Below are 20,139 nucleotides of genomic sequence, written 5' to 3'. Positions count from 1 at the left end.
TGCACAGTAAATGCAATGCGCTTGAATTATCCTGAAATCATCCCCCTACCACCCACCTCCCAGTCCATGGAAAAATTGTCTTTCCATGAAAATGGTCCCTGGTGCCAAAAAGGTTGGGGGCCGCTGTATAACTAAAGGCAAGGTATACATTTCAAAAATGTGAACTCAGTGAATGAATGAAAGGATGCCATCCTATTTTCAGGATCCCCATAGTATTATGACAATAAACTACAGTTAGTTAAGTCTTTGCCTACAACATCTCCCCATGGGATGCCGGTTCACTTACAAATACCTGCAGCATCTTTTTCATGCATTATTCATAAAACAGTGCTCAAAGGGGATAACAGTGACACATAATAAACACACATTGAAAGAGAGAGTGAACAAAACTGGTAATAAAAACATGACCTTCCTTCATAAGGTCAGATAGTTTTATTTTGATTAAACACTACAATACAGTATATATCCATTAAAAAAGAAAACTCTATCGTGTATATAAATTATTCCTTCCATTCATCGATTCTTCTCTTTTCCATTACAGCTTTGGTACAATGTGATTTCAGTATATAATTTTTAAATACTTTTAGCATCACAAACTCAACACGAAGTACAAAACTAATTCAAATTAGGGATATTATAATCTACACAGTGGTATTCAGTGGTAGGAGAAAATCTTACCTTGATGAATTCATGTCACTAGCTAAGCTATAAATGCATACCTAGCAGACATGACAGAAATATGCACCATTAACCAGCTAACATGTGTTATTAGTCTTTGTTTGTTTTTTACAGAATACCAGCAGCAATCATTTGAGTGTTGAGTGAATACTTAAGTCCTCAGCCAGTTTTCCCACTTTGTTCTTCTTCCCTTAAAGGCCATGAGTAAATATCTGAAGAAACGTACCACAGCCAGAACTCTCAGAATTTGACCTGCCAACCAGCGTTGCTCATACTCGCACAGTTTGTCCTGCAGCTGGCCGACATCACAGGGACGGTGCTGGAGGGGCAGTGTGGGCCAATCAGCCTAAGGTTGTTCTGAGGGGTTGGCGGTGTGACATTGCAGTAAACAGGCATGCCAGTGGTTGGGAGTGACCCTTGACCTGCCTGGTTAGGTAGCATGATTGGCTGTTGGTATGACTGCTGGGGCAGTCCTTGAGAACCCTGGGTCATTGGCACCTGTAGAGAGACATAAGCAAGAACCCTTGCATGAAGAGGCTGTTTTGGGGTATACGATAAACAATGGGCTTTCATGAAAAATAGTCAAGCTTTTGTGTTAGATCTAACAGGTCACCAGCCCCAGCCCTGCCACTGATCAGCTGTTTCACATTGGGAAAGTCACTTAACTTCTCTGATTCCCTAGACCACTTGGATAATGATACCTACTTCAAACTTTGACTGAAAGAACTGCAGAGATGGCATACAGTGCCTGGCACAAATGCCTGGCGTGCAGTAGATGCCCAGAAGGTGTTACTTCTGAGCTGCCTTCTCTCTTCTCTCTTGATGCCCTGCAGGGACTGCAGTCTGGATCTCCTGCCCTGGGTTTCTCTCAGTTTGGAAAGCCATGCTTCCATTCTGGTTTTATGCAAACAAAGTGACTTGAAGCCTCACATAGTAAAAGGGGCTTTTGAACTGGGCACCTACAACACTCTACACCTGCAGCTTTAGAAAACACCTAATGCAGGGAGCCAGGGCTAGAAGTTGACGTAATGTGAATGAGAATAGTCAGGGTAGGAAGGAGGTCATAGGATAGGTCCTTTAGGGTAAAAAGTAACTGGTACATCTAACTTTAATAATTAAAGCACTTCACTGACTCTTCATTTCTACTTTTGGGGTACTTCAGGATGTAAATCACAAAAGGGCACATAACACCTTCTTAATACTCAACTTGGGTTTAGTCTGGAAAATGCAGTTGTTATGACCCATAAATGCCCCTTTAAGTCTGCTGTCCCCAACCTGCAGGCCACATACTGGGGATTGGGCCACAGAGCTCTAGCACTACTCGTCCCCCTGCCCCAGGTCTAAAGGTTTTTATGAATAGAACTTTAGACTAATGAATTTTCTTCCATGAATAGAAAGTTTATATGGAAACAAATTTAGCAGGGCAGTCTAAAGACACCATAGTTATAGAAGCATATATTTTTCATTTTCTACTTTTATACTGTAATCTTGATTCAAAGTCAATTATCAACAGTAGCTGGGCCAAGCACCCACCACCCAGCCAACCACCCAACACAGGGACATACCCACAGTGTCTACTTTGGCAAGTGCTACTTTCTAACCCACAATCTTCCAAGCTGCTTATGTGCACCTGATAAGAAGACATTGTTGGGTAGGAAACCATCACGCTTTGCACCGGAGTTCCTTGTTGGTTGCTCATCACGCTCTGACTCTGAGGAGGCTGCTGCACTCCCACGAGGCCTTGGAACCCCTGTTGACCAGACAGGACTGGCTGGTAACCTGTGAAGATAAGTGACCCGTTTGAACTGGTTGTGCCAGGACAAACACGGTGATATTTTATGGGCAAAGAGCATTCGTTCAAAAGGCGAGCTTCAAACATCTCAATCTCCATATCAGAAATGTGTTTGTTTTCCAGATGTTTACTTCCTAGGAATATATTTTTTACTTCTAAGAGTTAACAAGATTATAGTTTCAAAAATTCACCAACATTTCTAAGGTTATGCAAAATGGCCCAATGAACACGCATGACAATATTAATTTCTTTGTGGTACAAACACAAAAGCCTGATATGAGTTGACTGCTATAATTTATTATACCTTTCATATATAGCTTTTTCTTTGGTTTCAATGATATTTGGAAAATTCACAGATTAGTAAATTATTTTAAAATTATTAATAAATTAACTCATTGCCTTATTATCCTATTTTTTCTGGACTAACTCATTTCACACAGAAACCATCAAATAGACTAATAGCTTTGCATGAATTCTATGTTTTTATGTCCTATTGAACAAAATGATTCACTACTCTGAATAATTTGCTATTTATTGTCTTACACAAAAAGGCAACAGCAAGTAAATGATATGCCATACTTTTATTTTGTTTAACCAACAGCTTCCAAGAGAATGTTCTGGTAAAACACTCCAATAAGTGAACATGTACATATCATAAATAATGGAAAAATGCAACATTTAAAAAATTTATCTGTTTCTTTCTGGGTGGGTCAGTTGTTTGGCTTCCTTTTCTTTCTTTTTTAAGTAGACCAGAATTGATTTATTCTAATTATTATAATCCTCACCACAATGAGCAGTTTAAAATGCATTTTTTAAAGAAGGTTTTGAATTGTTCTTATAAATATTAAGAGGAACATTATGATTTAGGTGAACATGACATAGTGGTAGAGAAATGAAACAGATATACTTTATGCTGTAAACCAAGGTCCTTCCAGAGCTTATATTATTAACCATGCTGAGTACCTGGGGATAAGTAGAACTGTTGTCTGAATACAATTTTCTTAGAAAGAAAAATCTTTAAAATTCTAGATTTTCTTAACAAACACTGAGCTAAGCTTTACAACCAGATTTTTAAAATTGAAAGCAACAGTAAAAGAAAATACCTAATCAATATACATCATAAATCAATAACCTATATTTTGGGTGCAAGTGAGATTTCTAACTTTATATCAAAGAAGGATAAAATTGTATTATAGTCTTTACAGAAGACAATATTAACTATCCTTTGATATACAGAAATACACCTTCATTCATTTCAGAAATACTGTAGAAATGTGGCTTGTAAATAGTCACTGAGTTAAGAGATCAGCTCTATTTATCAAAGAAGCAAGTTGTCCTCAGTGTGGAATACCTGATAGAGCAAACTAGGGAAAAGGCTAATTTGGGAGGTCTGGGCTGTTCCTAAAATTGGCGAGTGGAGCCAGTATGTGATTTAACCCTTTGGCCTTCTTTATGTATCTTATTGTTTTATGTTCCTAATATTCACTTTAATTCATTTTCACAGTGGTTTTCATTTGTTGAATTTTTAAGTTCTTGTAAAGACAGCACATATTATGAATATAATCAAGGGTAATGGCCACCTTGTCTCCCGCTACATTCTGTCACAAGTCAAAGCTTTCCTTTAATTTGCTGGGCAGGTCTTTTTAAGACTAACAATATCAGCTCTGAAGTCTGCATACCTAGGGTGTTCACAGTTTGTGCAATACGGAAAAGTCAGATTTGGGAACAAGAAATACAACCCAGGCCATTACTGTTATCAATACCTCCCTGAACACCTCATCTACAGAAGCACTTTGAGAGAAATTTCTTTTACCATTAATTGCAAAATAACTGTTTTCCATTGTTTTTCATTGTCTAGATCTTCCATTCTAATTCATATATCCAGTTGACCTGAAAAATTTTGTGGCCAATTTACCATTTTATTATGATATTATTCCAAACCACATCAAGTTCTTTGTCGCATGAATTATTATATACATAAGAAAAATAACTTAGTATAATTATAGAAAACTTATGACCAACAGACTTCCTTACCATTTAGTTTTATTGCAAAGAGCAGACAATGTGAACTCATGGTCAAGTGAACATAATTGTGAACATAATAGGGCCTTATTTCTAACCCTAAGCCTAACCAGCTCTAACCTTAACCCTGACTTGTGCTGAAGACTCAAAGCACAAGTTGAAAATGAGAGCAGTGTCATCTAATATTTTGGCTCATATTATATTGTAAAAGAAAGCCCAGTTGGCCTCAATGGATCTTTTTACAGAATACATACAGCTATTGTGTAAATTAAAACAGGAGCAGAAGAGAAGGGAGGAGCAGAGGAAAGGGGAGGAGAGAGGAGGACATGACCTAGTGCCTGAAGATCATTTATGTATTTCCTTACTGATTCCTTCCCTCCTTTCACAGAGTTACCTGTTCAAAAGCAAATTGAGGTGATCTACAGGAGATCCATTTATTACACTGGCTTCTAAACCAAAACTAGCAAAAGGAAAATAATACAGCTGTTAAGACATTCAGACAACAGAATGCCTTGGTAGGAAGAGGAAGCAAACATCAAATAATATTCAAGGAGACAAAAAGAGTGTGGAGGTTGGGGAGCCCCATGCCAATAAAGGCGCTGAGCCTGTGAGAGCAGAATTCCTCTTTGCTGCCAGCACAGATGCAGAGGCCTGGCAGCAGCATCCCCCTCCCCAGGCCTCCTCTGCCTGATGATTTGTGAACTTTAATATTCAGTTATGCATAGCAATGGGTTACCGGCTCTGCACTGGGGTTCCCACTGTAAACACACTTAAAGCAAATAAGGATTTATGAGGAGAGTGAACACTCCACAATTGCAAAATGAAAACTTAAACGTAAGGAGAGCCCAATTTATATTCATGAATCCCATTCCTTTCTCCATTCTCTCCCCAGGCAAGAAATCTGCACCTGGAATAGTTTAATTGGGGGTGGGGGTGGGGTAAATTCATTTCTTTAAATTATGTCACGGAAGGTAGGTAGCAGAACGGCCCTTAAGACAGGCGGCTGCCTGGAATGAGAATCCGAGGTCTGGTCCAGAAATAGACAAATAGAAACGAGATAGCAGTGACCTACGAATGAACCAACAGTGTCTGCCGGGGACACAACACACCCGAAGGCAGAGATGGTGACACTGGCGGCAACCTGCTTATCTTGTCTATTCAAATGAGAAATGTGTTCCAGTTTGTCAATTTTTAGCTGTGAAATGATCACTTTTTCATATTTATTGAGGATTAGCACGATATAATGCATCTTACAAAACTGAAGCAGCAACAGCGTCTGCCCCGTAGGCTTGCTGTGGAGATGATAAAGACATTAGCTATTTTTATTATTTCTTTTTCAGTCAAGATGGATTCAATTTTCAAGTCACACGTGTCATTTATTTTCTGAAGGTAAAAAGGTTAGGAATGGACAAATGCCTCCTAGCAAATAAAAGAACACACTCTGCTAAAAATCAAGGCGTTTATAAGATTTAAAATGTCTGAATCATATAAATCTGAAAATTGAATAGGGTTTCCACAATAATACAACAGCTGTTGAATACCATTTGTAGTCTGAAGATATTTTGTTAATATTTGGGCAAAACCATTTCTCTTGATGCAGCACGATTAGGAAGAATCAGAATGTAAATAGGTTAAGAATTATAAATTGTCATGATTGTGACTCTCATTATTTTAACTCTTATTTGAGTATTTTGTTACAGATCCAACAGTTTAGGAATGAATGAAATGGCAAACAAAGTAACAATCTCTATTTCTGGGTTTCTGTTACCCCTGTTAGTGTTCTTAATTATAGAAGTTGAAGACAGAGAAGGGAGTGGTGAAGACAGCAAATTTCTACAGAGCAAATTTCTTGAGGAGCTAGCCAATTCTCACAGCCTCTCCTCCCCCAATCCACTCAAGCAGAGTAATTTACATGTTGTATTTATTAAGTGAAGTATTCTTAATATGGTAGAATGTCTTTTCAAATCATTAGAGTTAACAATCAGCTTAATATAAAAATCACTTATCTTGGATGAGCCAAGATACAAATATTTCTCCAAGTTCCTAAGGAACCAGCAAGAGGCTTGATTTTAAATTCAAACTCTGCTTTTTGTACATGGTTTGAGATGGAATTAAAGTAGCTCAGCAAATTCTTGACTGTGGTATTCTTGTGAAGAATATGAAGAAGAAAAATACTCATCTAGAGCTAGCCTGTCCTTTTTGCTGAAGTTTTTATAGTTTGTACATTTTGCCACTTTCAAATATCTGCCTGGTTTTGTTTCTCGGTTTCCTCTATGCTTCCATCTTCTTTGAAGATTTTCTGTTATAAACTAGCTATATATTTGTTGATCACTTACTCTAGGCCAAACAATGAATTGAGCTCTTTTACCTGATTATCATGACAATCCTGGGAGGTGTCACTATTAAAACTTGACTTAAAGAGTACAGTGACTCATCAAGGTCACACATATGCTTTGAGGGAAAACAAGAATTTAATTGTGGTTTTCTGACTCCAACATCTTTGCTTTTACACACTAAACTGTAGCACTATTTATTTATACAGTCTTGTAACTCTCATGCCCTTCACATAATCCCTTTTATGTGGTAGGTATTCAATGATTGTTGATTGTATTAATTGTTTTCTCAATAGTTAAAACAAGTAAAGAGGACTACAGTTATGCTCCTCAGTTTGTTAAACAAAATCTTGTTAGTATCAAAGGAAGAAGAAAAGAAAATCAAAGGTAAAATATGATTGCCTGTCAGAACCACTCTATAACAGTTTTGAGGGCTGTTACTTAGATAATGTGACAAAAGACAGAAAGTTGAGGGTGGAGTGTGGGTGGGAGGTCATTCAAATAGACTCCAGTTCCTTCATTTATTTCATTAGTTTTTAATCAGCTGACACTACAGTTTTTGATTACAAGGACTCTTGGAAATAACAGATCTCCTTACAGTTTTTGAAGAGACTGTATATTTACTCTGGCTCATTTTCTCAATGATCTCAAAATCTTGAAATTTAAGAAAAAAATAGCTTAATTCTACACTAAATATAGGATTAATTCAGTCTTTTGGCTGTTCCAGGTAATGGCTGCCCCTAGAAAAATCACTTGGCCTTTGGAAACAAAGATAGTAATTATAGTATTTGAAAAATAAAAATAGGTAAGAGAAAGAAGATACATAGGGACTCTGAAAAACAATCCAGGACGTCAGGCCTGGCGAATTCAAGATTCACTGGGCTACTTGGAGATGGAATGTATAGGCGGCTATTGTGCCTTCCAATTCTGAGTGCACTAAGGATTTGTCCCTGTTTTGCTTCATCACTAGGGTACCATCTCTAAAACAGAGTACTTTCTAGCTTCATCTACTTATAGCACTTTGGTGTTCAAGGTAGACTTAGGTGGTAGTGAGAACAGATATGGGGCTTGATATTATAGCATTTCTATGATTTCTTGAAAAACAAACAAACAAACAAAAAACACTGTCTTATGCCTCATAGGGATGGATTTGGGATAATGGAGGCCCACTACCAGCAACTTGCCTGCAACCCCCATCCTGTGTCAAGATAAAGACAGCCTTGACAGTTCCACCTGCATTGAGGCCTGCAAGAACCAGAGGTCCCTGGGCACAAGGAAGGGATCTGATTTTACTGGCCTTTATAGACTGTGTCCTACTCTACTACAACACCCAGGTGAAAGATCCCAGTCACGACAATGTGGGACCAAGTGGAGTCAACTTTGAAGAGCAAGGTGTGCATCTTTTTTTTTTGCCTCTATGCCAACCTCCCAATTTATGCAATCTAAAACCCTAAGTAGCACTTTTAAAACAAAACTCAGTATAGACTACATTAAAATAATTTTTCTTTTTATTTTCAAACATGGCAAAAAGTTAAGATACAGTATAAAAAAATCTCTTGACATTGTTAAGTACTGTTCTATTTTTATATACGAAGTGAAACAGCATAAAATGGTTCTGGAAATTTTTTAAAGGGTACACAAGGAATTGCTTTTTCTTTCTTTATGTCTGTTGAAGCTTTTTATGACTTCTTTCATCTTTGATGTGAATGTCTGCTTTCACTTTATTTATTGGCAGTCTCTGCATCCATCCTCTTTCTTTTTCCCACCATTTATTATGCCATGATTTTAATTTCTTAGGAAGGTGATGCAGAATGACCTGCAGGGAGCCTGCAGGGGAATGGAGGGAATGCAGTACCTGTCCCAGGGAAGACTAGTCCATGCTAATGAATTTGAGGGAAGCTGTGACAAGCCCTAAGTAGAACCATGCTTCCTGAAGCAGTAGTTTTTCTTCGTACTTGCTCTTTTGCTCATTAGCTTTCATACTACACAGAGTGTAATTCTTAAAAGCCTCTTTATTGTCCCCTGAGAACATTCATGCATGGGTCATTTTCTAATGGCAGTACATATCAGATGAACCATCCTATTACTGCAAGCTCGGGGGCCTCTTCACTGCAATTATACTGTCCTGATCCATGTTATCGCAAATACAAAGCTGGTTTTCTTTTTTTCTTTTTCTTTCTTTCTTTCTTTCTTTTTTTTTTTTAAATCAGGGCAAACATGAGAGACATTGTTAAATGACTAGAGGAATGGATCATGCACGGAATTTCAATGAATGCCTCCGAGGGAAGCCGGCATTGAATTCCATTTTAAATGGAAGAGGCTGTCATATTATTGAAGTAATTCTCTGAACTTTCCTGGCCCGTAGTGCTGTGCTGACATCCAGAGAGCTTCAGCAACCCACAGGGAGAAAGGCTGCACGATAAACTCACAAACGTTTTACCTTCCTAATGAGGTTGCGTGGCTTAGAAGAAAATGTGGCATTCTTGCACCTCTACCAGCAGTGTTAATTATGGATATGCTTAAAACCAGGCGGGGTGACAACAAAATGCTGATGAGGCACCATAAGGAGCTTTTCCCCCAGATCAAGCTTGGGGCAAAGTCGCAATGAAGATGGCTCTAATAACTGCCCCATGAGAATATTCCCCCTGGTGGATAATTTTATTGATGAATTGCTGTTGACCAGCTGACTAGAACAGGATAATCATGAAATCAAAAGTCAAGGGGTCAGCATCATTGTGATCAAATTACTGTCACTGTCGCATGGCTACAGGATATAACCTAGCCCTAGGTGACTGTCTTGAAGTAAGTACTATGGCCACAGATTCAACCTGCAGAAATCCACATACCACTACAACTGGAAAAACTATTTCATAGGCAACTGAGGATAAATTAAAAGTGCCCTCTTTAATTTAATAACGTACAATTATTATTATTTAATAAAGCATTGTACATTGTTATTCCCAAGCAACTATCAACAATACCCATCCTCTTCCGTTCCAGACTGGCAGGATTTTTACTTGAACGTTATTCTAGTGGTAGAATCTACTGGGAGGCAACAGTAATTACCTAGGGCAGAGACAATGAAGACAGAAACTAAGTCAGGGAGGTAGAAATGGAGGTGAGGGACATAGCTGCTGTGAGCTGTCAGAGCAGCCACATGTAGGAGTTCCAATGGTATTACATGTTTGATGGACATGAGTGTGGATTAACTAACTGCACCATGGTAATGAATATCAGTGGTCTCCAGGAAAACTGACTCCCTAAAAAACCAAAGCCCTGATTTGTAGTGCCTGCTGATTTCCCTGGTGTAAAGAGTCCCAACTGTGGCTGATTTCAAGCTTCAAAGGGCTTAATAACTAGCTGGCAAAATTCCTGATTTTTAAAAAGGTGGCTCTTGTGAGCTGCGTGAGATAGCTCTGGCACACCAATGACCTAATATTCAATGTCAAGCAATCAAATTTTCAGTTCTTTCAAATTTTTGTTCCTTTGATCCTTCCTTGCATAAACTTTATTGACTATTTGTTCTTTGCCATTTGGTATCACAATGACTATAAAAACCATTCTCAGAGCATACACTAGTGGTGGAGATAGGCCATAAATGCAACTTGTAGTACACTAGGATAGGAGCATGTCTCAGACTCTAGAATTCTTGAGAAAGGTTATTCCCCTACTTCTGGGGTAGACGGGGAAGATGAACAGTGTGTGTGTGTTCTGGGGGATAAAGTGGAAAGAATCAGGACAAAGGAGGTATAAACATAAGGACCAGCATGGGCAAAGGCCAGAAATGCAAAAAATATGTTCAAAGATTACCAATATTTAGATGTGGCAGGCAGTAGGTTAGAAATAGTCAGGGCAATAAAGGAGGATAGAAATGAAGCCAAGCTCAAGTCTTAGGGCCTTGAAAACCATGTTTTAAAATTGGAACTTAATACTGGAAGACTAAAGGTGGCATGCAAGGCTTTTAAGCAGAGCAATGAAATGATGGACAACTGTTTCACAGAGATTCTCATGAGACATTAATGGGGCTGTATAACTGGATGCAGAGAGTCTACTGGGAGCAAAAGCAGTAATCCAAGGCAGAGATGATAAAGACAGAAACTAAGGCAGGGTGGTAGTGACAAAAAGAAAGAATACATCAGAGGGAGATATAGGGTGTGGACTATCAGAAACCAGCATCTCTGAGCCACAGGGAGGGGGGTGATAGAAAGGAAAATCCCAAGTATAAATCCCAGGTTCTAGTTTGGATAAGGTAGTGGACTGTAGTCCTTTGCTATAAATATAGTAGGGACAAGTACAAGGAGAAGATCAGTAAATAAGTGAGCAAAGGAGCCTGGGGCTGAGGCAAGCAGCCTGCCTTAGAGATACAGATTTGGAAGTCATCAGGACTCAGTTGCTATTGAAGACAATCTATCCATGAGTGAGTACAGATTGACAGGACTAACAAAATGGAGTTGTAAAAAGCACAATAACATTCAAATAATGTTGGGCTGAGAAAACGAAACCAGAATAGGGGAATAAGGAGTAGTAGGAAAAATTAGTAGAAGAGCCAGAAGAGAGTGGTACTAAGTAAGAAGAGGGAGGAGAGTGTTTCAAGAAAGAGAAATATGGCAATGGCCAGAGCTGCACAACACTGCCAAGAAAGAGATGAAAGTAAACCCTAGGTTCAAAAAAATGTTGGTGATCTTAACAAAGCCAAGCCGGCGATGGGTCAGTCAGCCAGACAGGAAGAGCAAGGATACGTTTGGGAAGCCTGCAGTGAGGCAAAAAGCTGGGCAGAAAACTGGGCAGAGAGCCAAAGGGAGACATGGGGTTGATGGGATTTTATGGTGTTGTTTTTGCTCTTCTATTACCATGGGATAAATGTAAGGATTTTTATATTTTAAGAAAAGGAAATAAGAAGAAAAAATTAAAAATCTGGACGAGAGCAAGAAAAGCTATGAACCTGTCATGATTCATAGCACATTGACCATCGAGGGATGCATACATCCAAGGAAGTTGGGACCTGGGTGAATTTCCTCTCTGAATCATCTAATAGCATCTCCCTACTACTATATATCTTATTTGATCCAGCAGTAAAATATCCTGGGTCTTTCCTCCCTGCCAACTTGAAGGAAGATGCAAGACAACTCAGAGAGCTTATTAGGAGCCACAACAAAACTCCATAACTTAATTCTGGGAAGGCAATGTAAGCCAACCAAGATAACTTCTTTTTTTTTTTTTTTTTTTTTTTTTTTGAGACAGAGTCTCGCTTTGTTGCCCAGGCTAGAGTGAGTGCCGTGGCGTCAGCCTAGCTCACAGCAACCTCAAACTCCTGGGCTGGAGTGATCCTTCTGCCTCAGCCTCCCGGGTAGCTGGGACTACAGGCATGCGCCACCATGCCCGGCTAATTTTTTATATATATATCAGTTGGCCAATTAATTTCTTTCTATTTATAGTAGAGACGGGGTCTCGCTCTTGCTCAGGCTGGTTTCGAACTCCTGACCTTGAGCAATCCGCCCGCCTCGGCCTCCCAAGAGCTAGGATTACAGGCGTGAGCCACAGCGCCCGGCCCCAAGATAACTTCTGATAAGACTTTTAAGGAAAAATGCTCTTATTTATTTTATGAATGTGATTAATGTCCTTTGATCCACATGGAATTATACCAACCCAAGGAAGACATCATTGGAAATAAATGAGAAGCCCATGGTCCCACAAACTCTCCATTAAAAATTAATTGACAAGATCCATTGATATGGATGGTATGCTTTATATCATTTACTCAAGTAGTTAATCAAGTCAAATTTTCACGAAGAAACTGAAACAACAGTCAGTGAGATGTTTTCTGTAATATTGTTAACACATTTTTGTGTGTATATATATATATGCACACATATATATGTATATATACAAAAAATGTATATGTATATATACACACACATACACAAAATGCTAATGTTCTGGAAATCTAGTTTCTTCTGATTTTTCCTTAAGGTTGAAGTAGATATAATCAGTTTTAAATTTCAGGATGCCATAAAAATTAAAAGCTCAACTTGTATATATTTCATTACAACCTGAGAGGCACTGACTGATTCTAGATTAATGTAGTTTGTTAAATCCAACAACAACATAACCGAGCTTGATAAAAATTTATGTATAATACCTATAACCAATGTTTTCCAAGGAGAATTTGGGGCTAAACACTTTAAAGGTTGTCATTATAGTCAGAGCTGGGGAACATGGCTTCTGATTCCCTGTTATTCTTTTTGCCATCCATGTTACAACAGATGACCCTAAAGTAAAGCCACAACCCCAAGCAATAGCAAAGAGATACTTTCCGTCCATCTGCATAATCAACTGGCTCATGATCATCCTCAGTAACAGCAATAAGAAATATCTTTAATCTTGCTGTGTGGGAAACTGTTACTTAAAAGTATTATTTTTATCTGGATTGAGACAACAATGCGAAGTCTGCAGTTTGTACACACAAATGCAAATGTCCTTATCTTTTCAGATGGCTGGAATGAGAGCCAATACCCAACATTTAAATCAGGGATGTCCTGATAATTAAAGTGAAAATGTAACTAAAGTACAAATGGTCTGTCCTGCAGACTCTTTCAATCATCCCTCTAGGGCAGGCTGTCTTCATCATGACAGAGCAGTTTCATTCTTTTAATGGCTTGCTCCAGGGTAGGGTGAGAAGTGACTCAGGTCATTCACTGGTTAACTTTTCCTTTCAATCCAAGGCATGCAATACTTGCATTTCCTCTTGGTTGAAAGTGTTTTAAGTACTCCAGTGGAGGTGGTCAGAAAGCTCTGTCTGAAGTCCCTTTAGGCTGCTGGAGGAGCCCCCTCACAAGGCACAGCCAGCTCCCTAAACCCTCAGGCAGAGGGAGCTCCGCCTTCAGAGCAATAAGATAATGCAAACACAGGGTCTAAGAGAGCCAAGAACAGGCTTCACGCTGTATCTTGACAGGACGCTCTCTTAGGTACCACTGACAGGGCACTACCAGGTCCATCCACACCCAGGGAGGTCTGCACTGTCTGCCGCTCCACCCAGCTTCACCAGCTCACCTTTGCCTCCTCCGATTGCCTGCCTCTGCACCCAGCTGAAACATTCTTTTCCTGGGTGGATGATTCTCAACCCCAGCATACCTCCGAATAATCCCGGGGGTGCTTGTTATAACACTAACTGCTAAACCCTAACTCCCAGAGATTTAGATTCTGATGCAGCAGGTTTGGGTTGGGGCCCAAATGTCTGCACTTCTGACAAGTTCCCAGGTGCTGCTGGTGCTGCTGGTCTGGCTGCCACACTTTGAGAATCACTGCTGGGCCTTGCTTCTCAATAAACACACCACCTTGAATTCCTACTGTGTAACACACTTATTCCCCCCTCCCCCTGCCTCACAGAGTGGGTAATGGGATCTGGCAAATCACACTTTGTGGGAGCCATCTCTCCTCTGATTTCAGTTTTCTTAGCTGTAAAATGGGTACAATTCTTTTCTCAAAGGGTGCCAAGATGGGCTAATTGCCCTCTTGGAAGGCAGATACCAGTGGTTGAGCACCTGGCAATGACCAATGTTTGTGACTGCCCTTCCCTCACTCTTTGCACCCTCCACCTTATATGGCTTTGAATCATATATTATTATGCATTTAGTCCTGCTTCCCAGGTAAATTGCAATCCTCTGGAAAAAGAAGGATATCTTGTACATCTCTTCTTAGGCCTGTGTCCTACATTCAGTGCCTCAAGAACATTCACTGATGATGTTGATAAAAACTGTCCTATCTCACAAGCATCCCACAATGGCACATAGTAGAAAATAAGCAAGCAAGCAAAAACTTGAAGGAAAAGAATAGAGAAGCAATGTACACAGCACAGTCCAAAGCTCTGCCAATGCACGGAGTGGGCAGAAGAGAAATGATCTATCATCATCACAAGCATATGAAGAAAAATTTAGACAGACAACAACTACATACTCTTATCTCCTTTGCCTCTGGGGGGAAAAAAATTCCTCCTAATAGCAAATTAACAGAATCTAATTCTTGCTGGTAGGATGGGGCAATGATGGGTCCAAAATAAGAAAAAAGGAAGAAATACGCAAAGGGGCTAAAAAGAGGAATGGGGAAGGGAAGGGAAAATGCTCCTGAAACAGATTATGTTCGGCATTTTCAGACTCAAACTGGTGAGGAATTTGGAGAACTAGATAAGATTCTTATAGACTTGTGTTTTTTAGAACTTCACATAGCAGACCTTGAGTTTGCTAACCAGGTGGCCGTGCTCCTTTATGACTGTGCCTTAACCTTCCTTTCACTTTTAAGAAAGGTAAACAAACAACCTGGACCTCCCTACTTTCCCTCCTCCCCTCTCACCCTTGAGGTGCATATAGCTGATATTCCTTGCTTTTCTAAACATTTTTGGCCCTCACTAAGCCTGCAGTCATTCCATCCGAGTGTGAACAGTGAATCTGGAGATATCCTGATCCAACAAACTCTGGGTGATGCAGCTGAGGTTTAGGGGACTAAGAAAGCTACTTGTAAAAGATTACACAGAATTTCTCATAAATCAGGGACTAAATCCCATTTTTCTGTTATTTACTTCCCCAGCATACATTCTACAGTGCTTCATCCAAATGTGGCAGACTGAATTGCTAGGAATGTTTTTGTTTCCTAAATGCTTACACTAAAGCATTGTGCTGTGTCATGTTGGTAATAGTCCACAGTGCTTCAGAATTGAAATAAAAGCCATTTTCCTTCCACACATATGCCAGTTCTGCTGCTGTTATCATGTTATTGCTAATAACCCAGAGAAAATATTTTGTATATGTGAACTGGAGCTCACCTAGCTTGCCTCCAGAAGTTACCAACAAACTTTTCTAAGGGAACACACAATAGGGCATTAGGAAGAAAGAATATGAGAGCTTTGGAGGTTCAAGGAACTTATAATGAGTTGCCAAAAGTGGAATCCAATCATCTCTTTTGAAACTATCGGCTCAACTGTATTCCAATGTCTAGATATTCATATTAGTAGTTAATTACCAACAGGCAAAATTCTGAGGAGCCCACACAGTGTATTAATATAGACTACACTTGTCCTAACTCAAACAGGGAAAGCAAGCCGCGTCCATTCTCCATCCTAGCTAATAGTACCACCACCTGTGTGTCTTATTGTACTCCCTGTGCTCAGCACTTCATGAAGTGGGTACAATTATTGTTCTCATTTTATAGAAGATGAAAGTGAAGCACAGGAATTGGGTAGATTGTTTCAGATTATACAGCCCAGAAGTGTCAGAATTAGAACGTGGGTGTTCTAAGTCATTTTTCCCCTCATCTCTTCAGGGGCCCGTCAGGCGATGGAATTCCACACAAATGATGCAACGAAAGGAAGAAAGAATTGCCAAAAGAGTAGGTGAGTTAAGGGACCAACAAGTGAAGGAGGCACACAAAGCCTAACAAGAGTAGGGAACTGCTTCCCCCCCCCCCCCCCCCCCCCCGAGGCCTGAGGGTCTTAGGGAAGAAACCAGTGTTAACCAGAAGCCAGGAAGAGCTGAGACACGGGCCATCTGCCAGAACCGGCTGTATCCCAAGGCGGGAAGGGAACTGAAGAGACTGCTGCTGGCTCTCCCTCTGCCCACTCTCTGCCTCTGTCTGTTCCTTCTCCCTCTGCCCTTTGACCTCTTGCTGCTGATGCCTTCCATTAGCAAAACCCACCTGGAAGCCAAAAGGCAAAGGAACCTGAGAGATGCAGTTATGGGGTCAGGAGAGAAGGACAGAGAATGGCTATGTGATGAGAGAAAATGCAAACAGAGAATAACCTTCCCTTCAAAGATTACAGGAATAGATTCCTATGTCAGGGAGCATTTCCCAAGCTATGAGACAATCTGCTCAAATGAAGACTTTAAAAAAGAGTTGAATAATGCTTTTAGTAGAGTACCGTCTCTTGATTTTATAGATCTTTTTTTCCCCCTCAGAAATTATCCTTTCTAACACCTGATAATACGTCAGATGATGCACTTAGCATGACTGCTTCAGCAATTAAGTAAATGTTAACTCTCAAATTTATATGTCATTAGATATTAGGGTGGAATATTTGACTCATTGCCCTAATGCTTGCCTTTCCATTTGGAGGAAATGGCAACGTTTGTAGAGAACTGATGATAAGTTAAGAAGTACTATTAAGCAATGTTACTGTTTAAATATCCTGTAGGGCAAAGAAAAATTGTTAAATTATAATTCAACTCAAGTAGCACTACTACTCATTTTGTTGAATTTGACATTTTCCTTCACTGCCTGCAGAACCAGATGGCTGAGATCAAATACGTGACAATGGGCAAAGAATATTTCAGGGAAGATGAAAAAGAAAAAAAAAAAACGAGGATCTAGTTTATTTCTACAATGACCCTAACTGGTCCTTGCAATTCTGTAAACATCTTTGGTTTAGAAAATGCTCTGTTGTAAATCAGTCTCAAGTTTAGTACATTTAGCCATAATTTGTTGTAATATTTAAAGCAACCATCAGCAAGGTGAATGGTATGAAGGGATCTTAAATGAGACCTTAAATGGCTTTCTAGTGCTAAATCTAAGGAATTTTTGTTTTCTAACAGAAAAATCACAAGCTCCGTAATCAGTCAGACAGGGAGCTGAATGCTGGCCCTTTCAACCCACCAGCTGATTCTGGGAACTTGCCTAATACCTTTGAGCTTCATTTTTCTTGCCTATTAACTGAGGGCAACTAATTCCTAACTTCCAAGGGCTTTTGTGAAGGTCAGGTAGATATCATGTAATGCGATTTGCTCAGCACATGGCGTTTTCTACAAGGTAGTTGGCATTAGTTTCCACCACATGGTCCTCAGTTAATGGGATTATTTTCCCTCTCACCAGAAATGTACCTTAGATGAAGAACAAACTGGGTATTGATAGTACCAAGATGGACCTCACTTGCCAGAAACAAGCACACACAAATCCTGGGACTGCTCCAGTTGACAATGTACAGGCTTCAACACCCAGAATTTCCATAAGAGCCAAGGCACAGTCATTATGTACTATCCACAAGGAAGGGACGATGGGTCATGCAGTAACGGTGCTATTCTACCCTTGGATTAGGTAGACATTGTAATTTGTAGCAGAAAAAGCAGTAGAAGTAGCTCTGAATGTGAAGATAGGCAAAACACCCAGTACAGCAGGGAATAGAAAGGGCAAGCTGGTCTTAACTAGGGAGCAGATGTCCTCGCAGGAATTATCTGGAAAAGCACATGGGCCCAGCCCCCCCAGCCGTGGTAAAACAGTGATTTCTGTGACTTTATGACAGCAAGGATGATGCAGTCCTTACTTGGAAACTTTACTCCAAATGTGTCACCAAGGACTCAGAGGAATTTGAGGCCTCCTTTTTGTTCCCATATAAAAAAACAAAAGTAGTTCCCCTATGTTTTTGTCTCCTAATCAAAACTATGCTTGCGTCTCCTATAGGCTACCCTTTCCCTACATCAGAGTCCTCAGGAAAAGGAGAGTTACCCTTCAAGCCATCTCAGAGCAAAGGGTGATGAGTGCACACTGGATTCACACAGGTGCCTTTCAATCTTTTCCTGGTGACTTATTAAATGAAGCTCCTTGTCATAGCATCAAAGATAAGACATAAAGCACTGGCTCCCTCCTCTGCTTCCCCTGGCCAGCTGCTCTTGCTCAGGGCCCTTCTCCTAATTTGTCAGACTATTACAATGCTTCCTAGCACCTAGTACACCTGAGTCCCTCGCACAGGCACAGAGAGTCTTCCACTTTACAAATATTTCTAGCCTAACCATTTTCTAATTTTTCTGTGTGCTCAATGATTAAGCAAGTGATTTTTAAGAAGAAAGCATAAATATTTTCAACTAATTTATTATTGATTAGATTCCAGTATTCTTTAAAAAATGCAATGTTTGAGAATATTCATAACATACATAAACCAATTTTACTTTTTCCCACTTAACAAGTGATAAATAATATTTAATTTACTTTCTACCTATCCATGTAAGGAAAAAAAATTCATCGTTTTTGAACAAATATCTTTTGAAATGTTGGGCTTTGGAGACTGAACGAATAGTAAAATGGACATTAAAGACACATTAAAGTACCAAAAGAGACAAAACATGCTTTTTATCTTGATGTTTGGCAATGTTATACTTTATGCATTTAAAAAATCAACTGGTTGGGTTTTGATGGTCCTTGTGTTTTGTTTCTAATTGATGAAATAAAACAAAAGGTTTCATGCCGCTCACTGCAAGCACTTACCAACCAAAATCACATTATGGTTTATAGATAGCCTTTATTCTTTCTAAAATAAAAGAGCCAAATTGGATATAAATGCCACTATTTTCCTTTTGTAAGCTTTGGAATGTATTTATTTTTTTTAATTGCTAGCTTTTATTTAATATACATTGTAAAATACATTGCATAAAATTGAGAGTAAAATTTACTGCCCTCACTTCTAACATTTACTTTTTTTATAACAGATGAAAATTTTCCAGATTTATACAGAGTGACCTCATGTGTCTGTTAATGCTCGTGGTTCTGTTGTAATTATTAACAACTCTCCTTTCCACTCTTAAATGTGCGTGGGTTCTGATGATAAAATTGTACAGCAAATATATATATATGTATACTCACACATACATAAATATAAATATATTTATATTCATATGCACATACATGTGTGCTTCCATGGGTATGCATATACATACATACATATAAATATAGATTTCTTAGATTAAACATAGTGTTGAAAAGAACTTAGAGAAATGTTATTCATTTTGTCATCCTCATAGATTACATTGCAGCATTTCTCTTTTTCTTCCTGTCTTTAATGGTTTTAATGGTTTGCTGTACATATAAGGTAAACAATGTATGGCATAGAATTAAAACTGTTTAAAATAGTTTGGCAGCTAATTAGGTTGCAAACAGTGCCATTAGAATGAGTGACTGAGTCATGGCATGCTTACTCACTGCATTTTCTGCTCTCAGCCACCCACTTAGAATGCATCTTCAAAATTCTTTTTTCTGGGGGGGGAGAATGGTTATATTAATTTGATATATTAATCTTTAAATTGACATATTTTCTGTCTTTAACAGCAAGAAATCCAAGAAACCTTTAAGTCCACACATTAGGAATTGCTGCTTAATATCCTCACTAGTCTTTGAAAGGAGAGAAAAGCAAAATTAAACAATAGGCACCGTTGAAAGATTATTGATCAAGGGCACTAACATTTAATATTTACAAAGGAATATGGATCACATTAAAGATTTGATTAAAGTGTTGAACCCTTTTTCTAGTCAATTGTATCCAGGCACATAAAATGGTATTTTGCA

The 20,139-nt window shown here is 39.1% G+C and overlaps 1 protein-coding gene across 37 annotated transcripts in view; it reads right to left on the bottom strand.

The window, feature by feature from the left end:
- Nucleotides 1–396: 396 nt before the first annotated feature.
- Nucleotides 397–20,139, bottom strand: part of ARPP21 (cAMP regulated phosphoprotein 21) — a 153,023-nt gene continuing 133,280 nt past the window's right edge. For all 37 annotated transcript variants that reach the window (XM_020285602.2, XM_020285588.2, XM_076006168.1 and 34 more), the window contains 2 exons: nucleotides 2,309–2,457; nucleotides 397–1,176 (listed from right to left, as the gene is read on the bottom strand). In XM_020285602.2, the coding sequence (XP_020141191.1) occupies nucleotides 919–1,176; nucleotides 2,309–2,457 (407 nt within the window). In that variant the 3' untranslated portion in view covers nucleotides 397–918. The remainder of the gene's footprint in view (nucleotides 1,177–2,308; nucleotides 2,458–20,139) is intronic.

Source organism: Microcebus murinus, chromosome 1 (assembly GCF_040939455.1).
Source record: "Microcebus murinus isolate Inina chromosome 1, M.murinus_Inina_mat1.0, whole genome shotgun sequence".
Lineage (NCBI taxonomy): Eukaryota > Metazoa > Chordata > Mammalia > Primates > Cheirogaleidae > Microcebus > Microcebus murinus.
The sequence above is the reverse complement of the archived record's forward strand: the minus strand, read 5'-3'. Positions and strand labels throughout refer to the sequence as shown.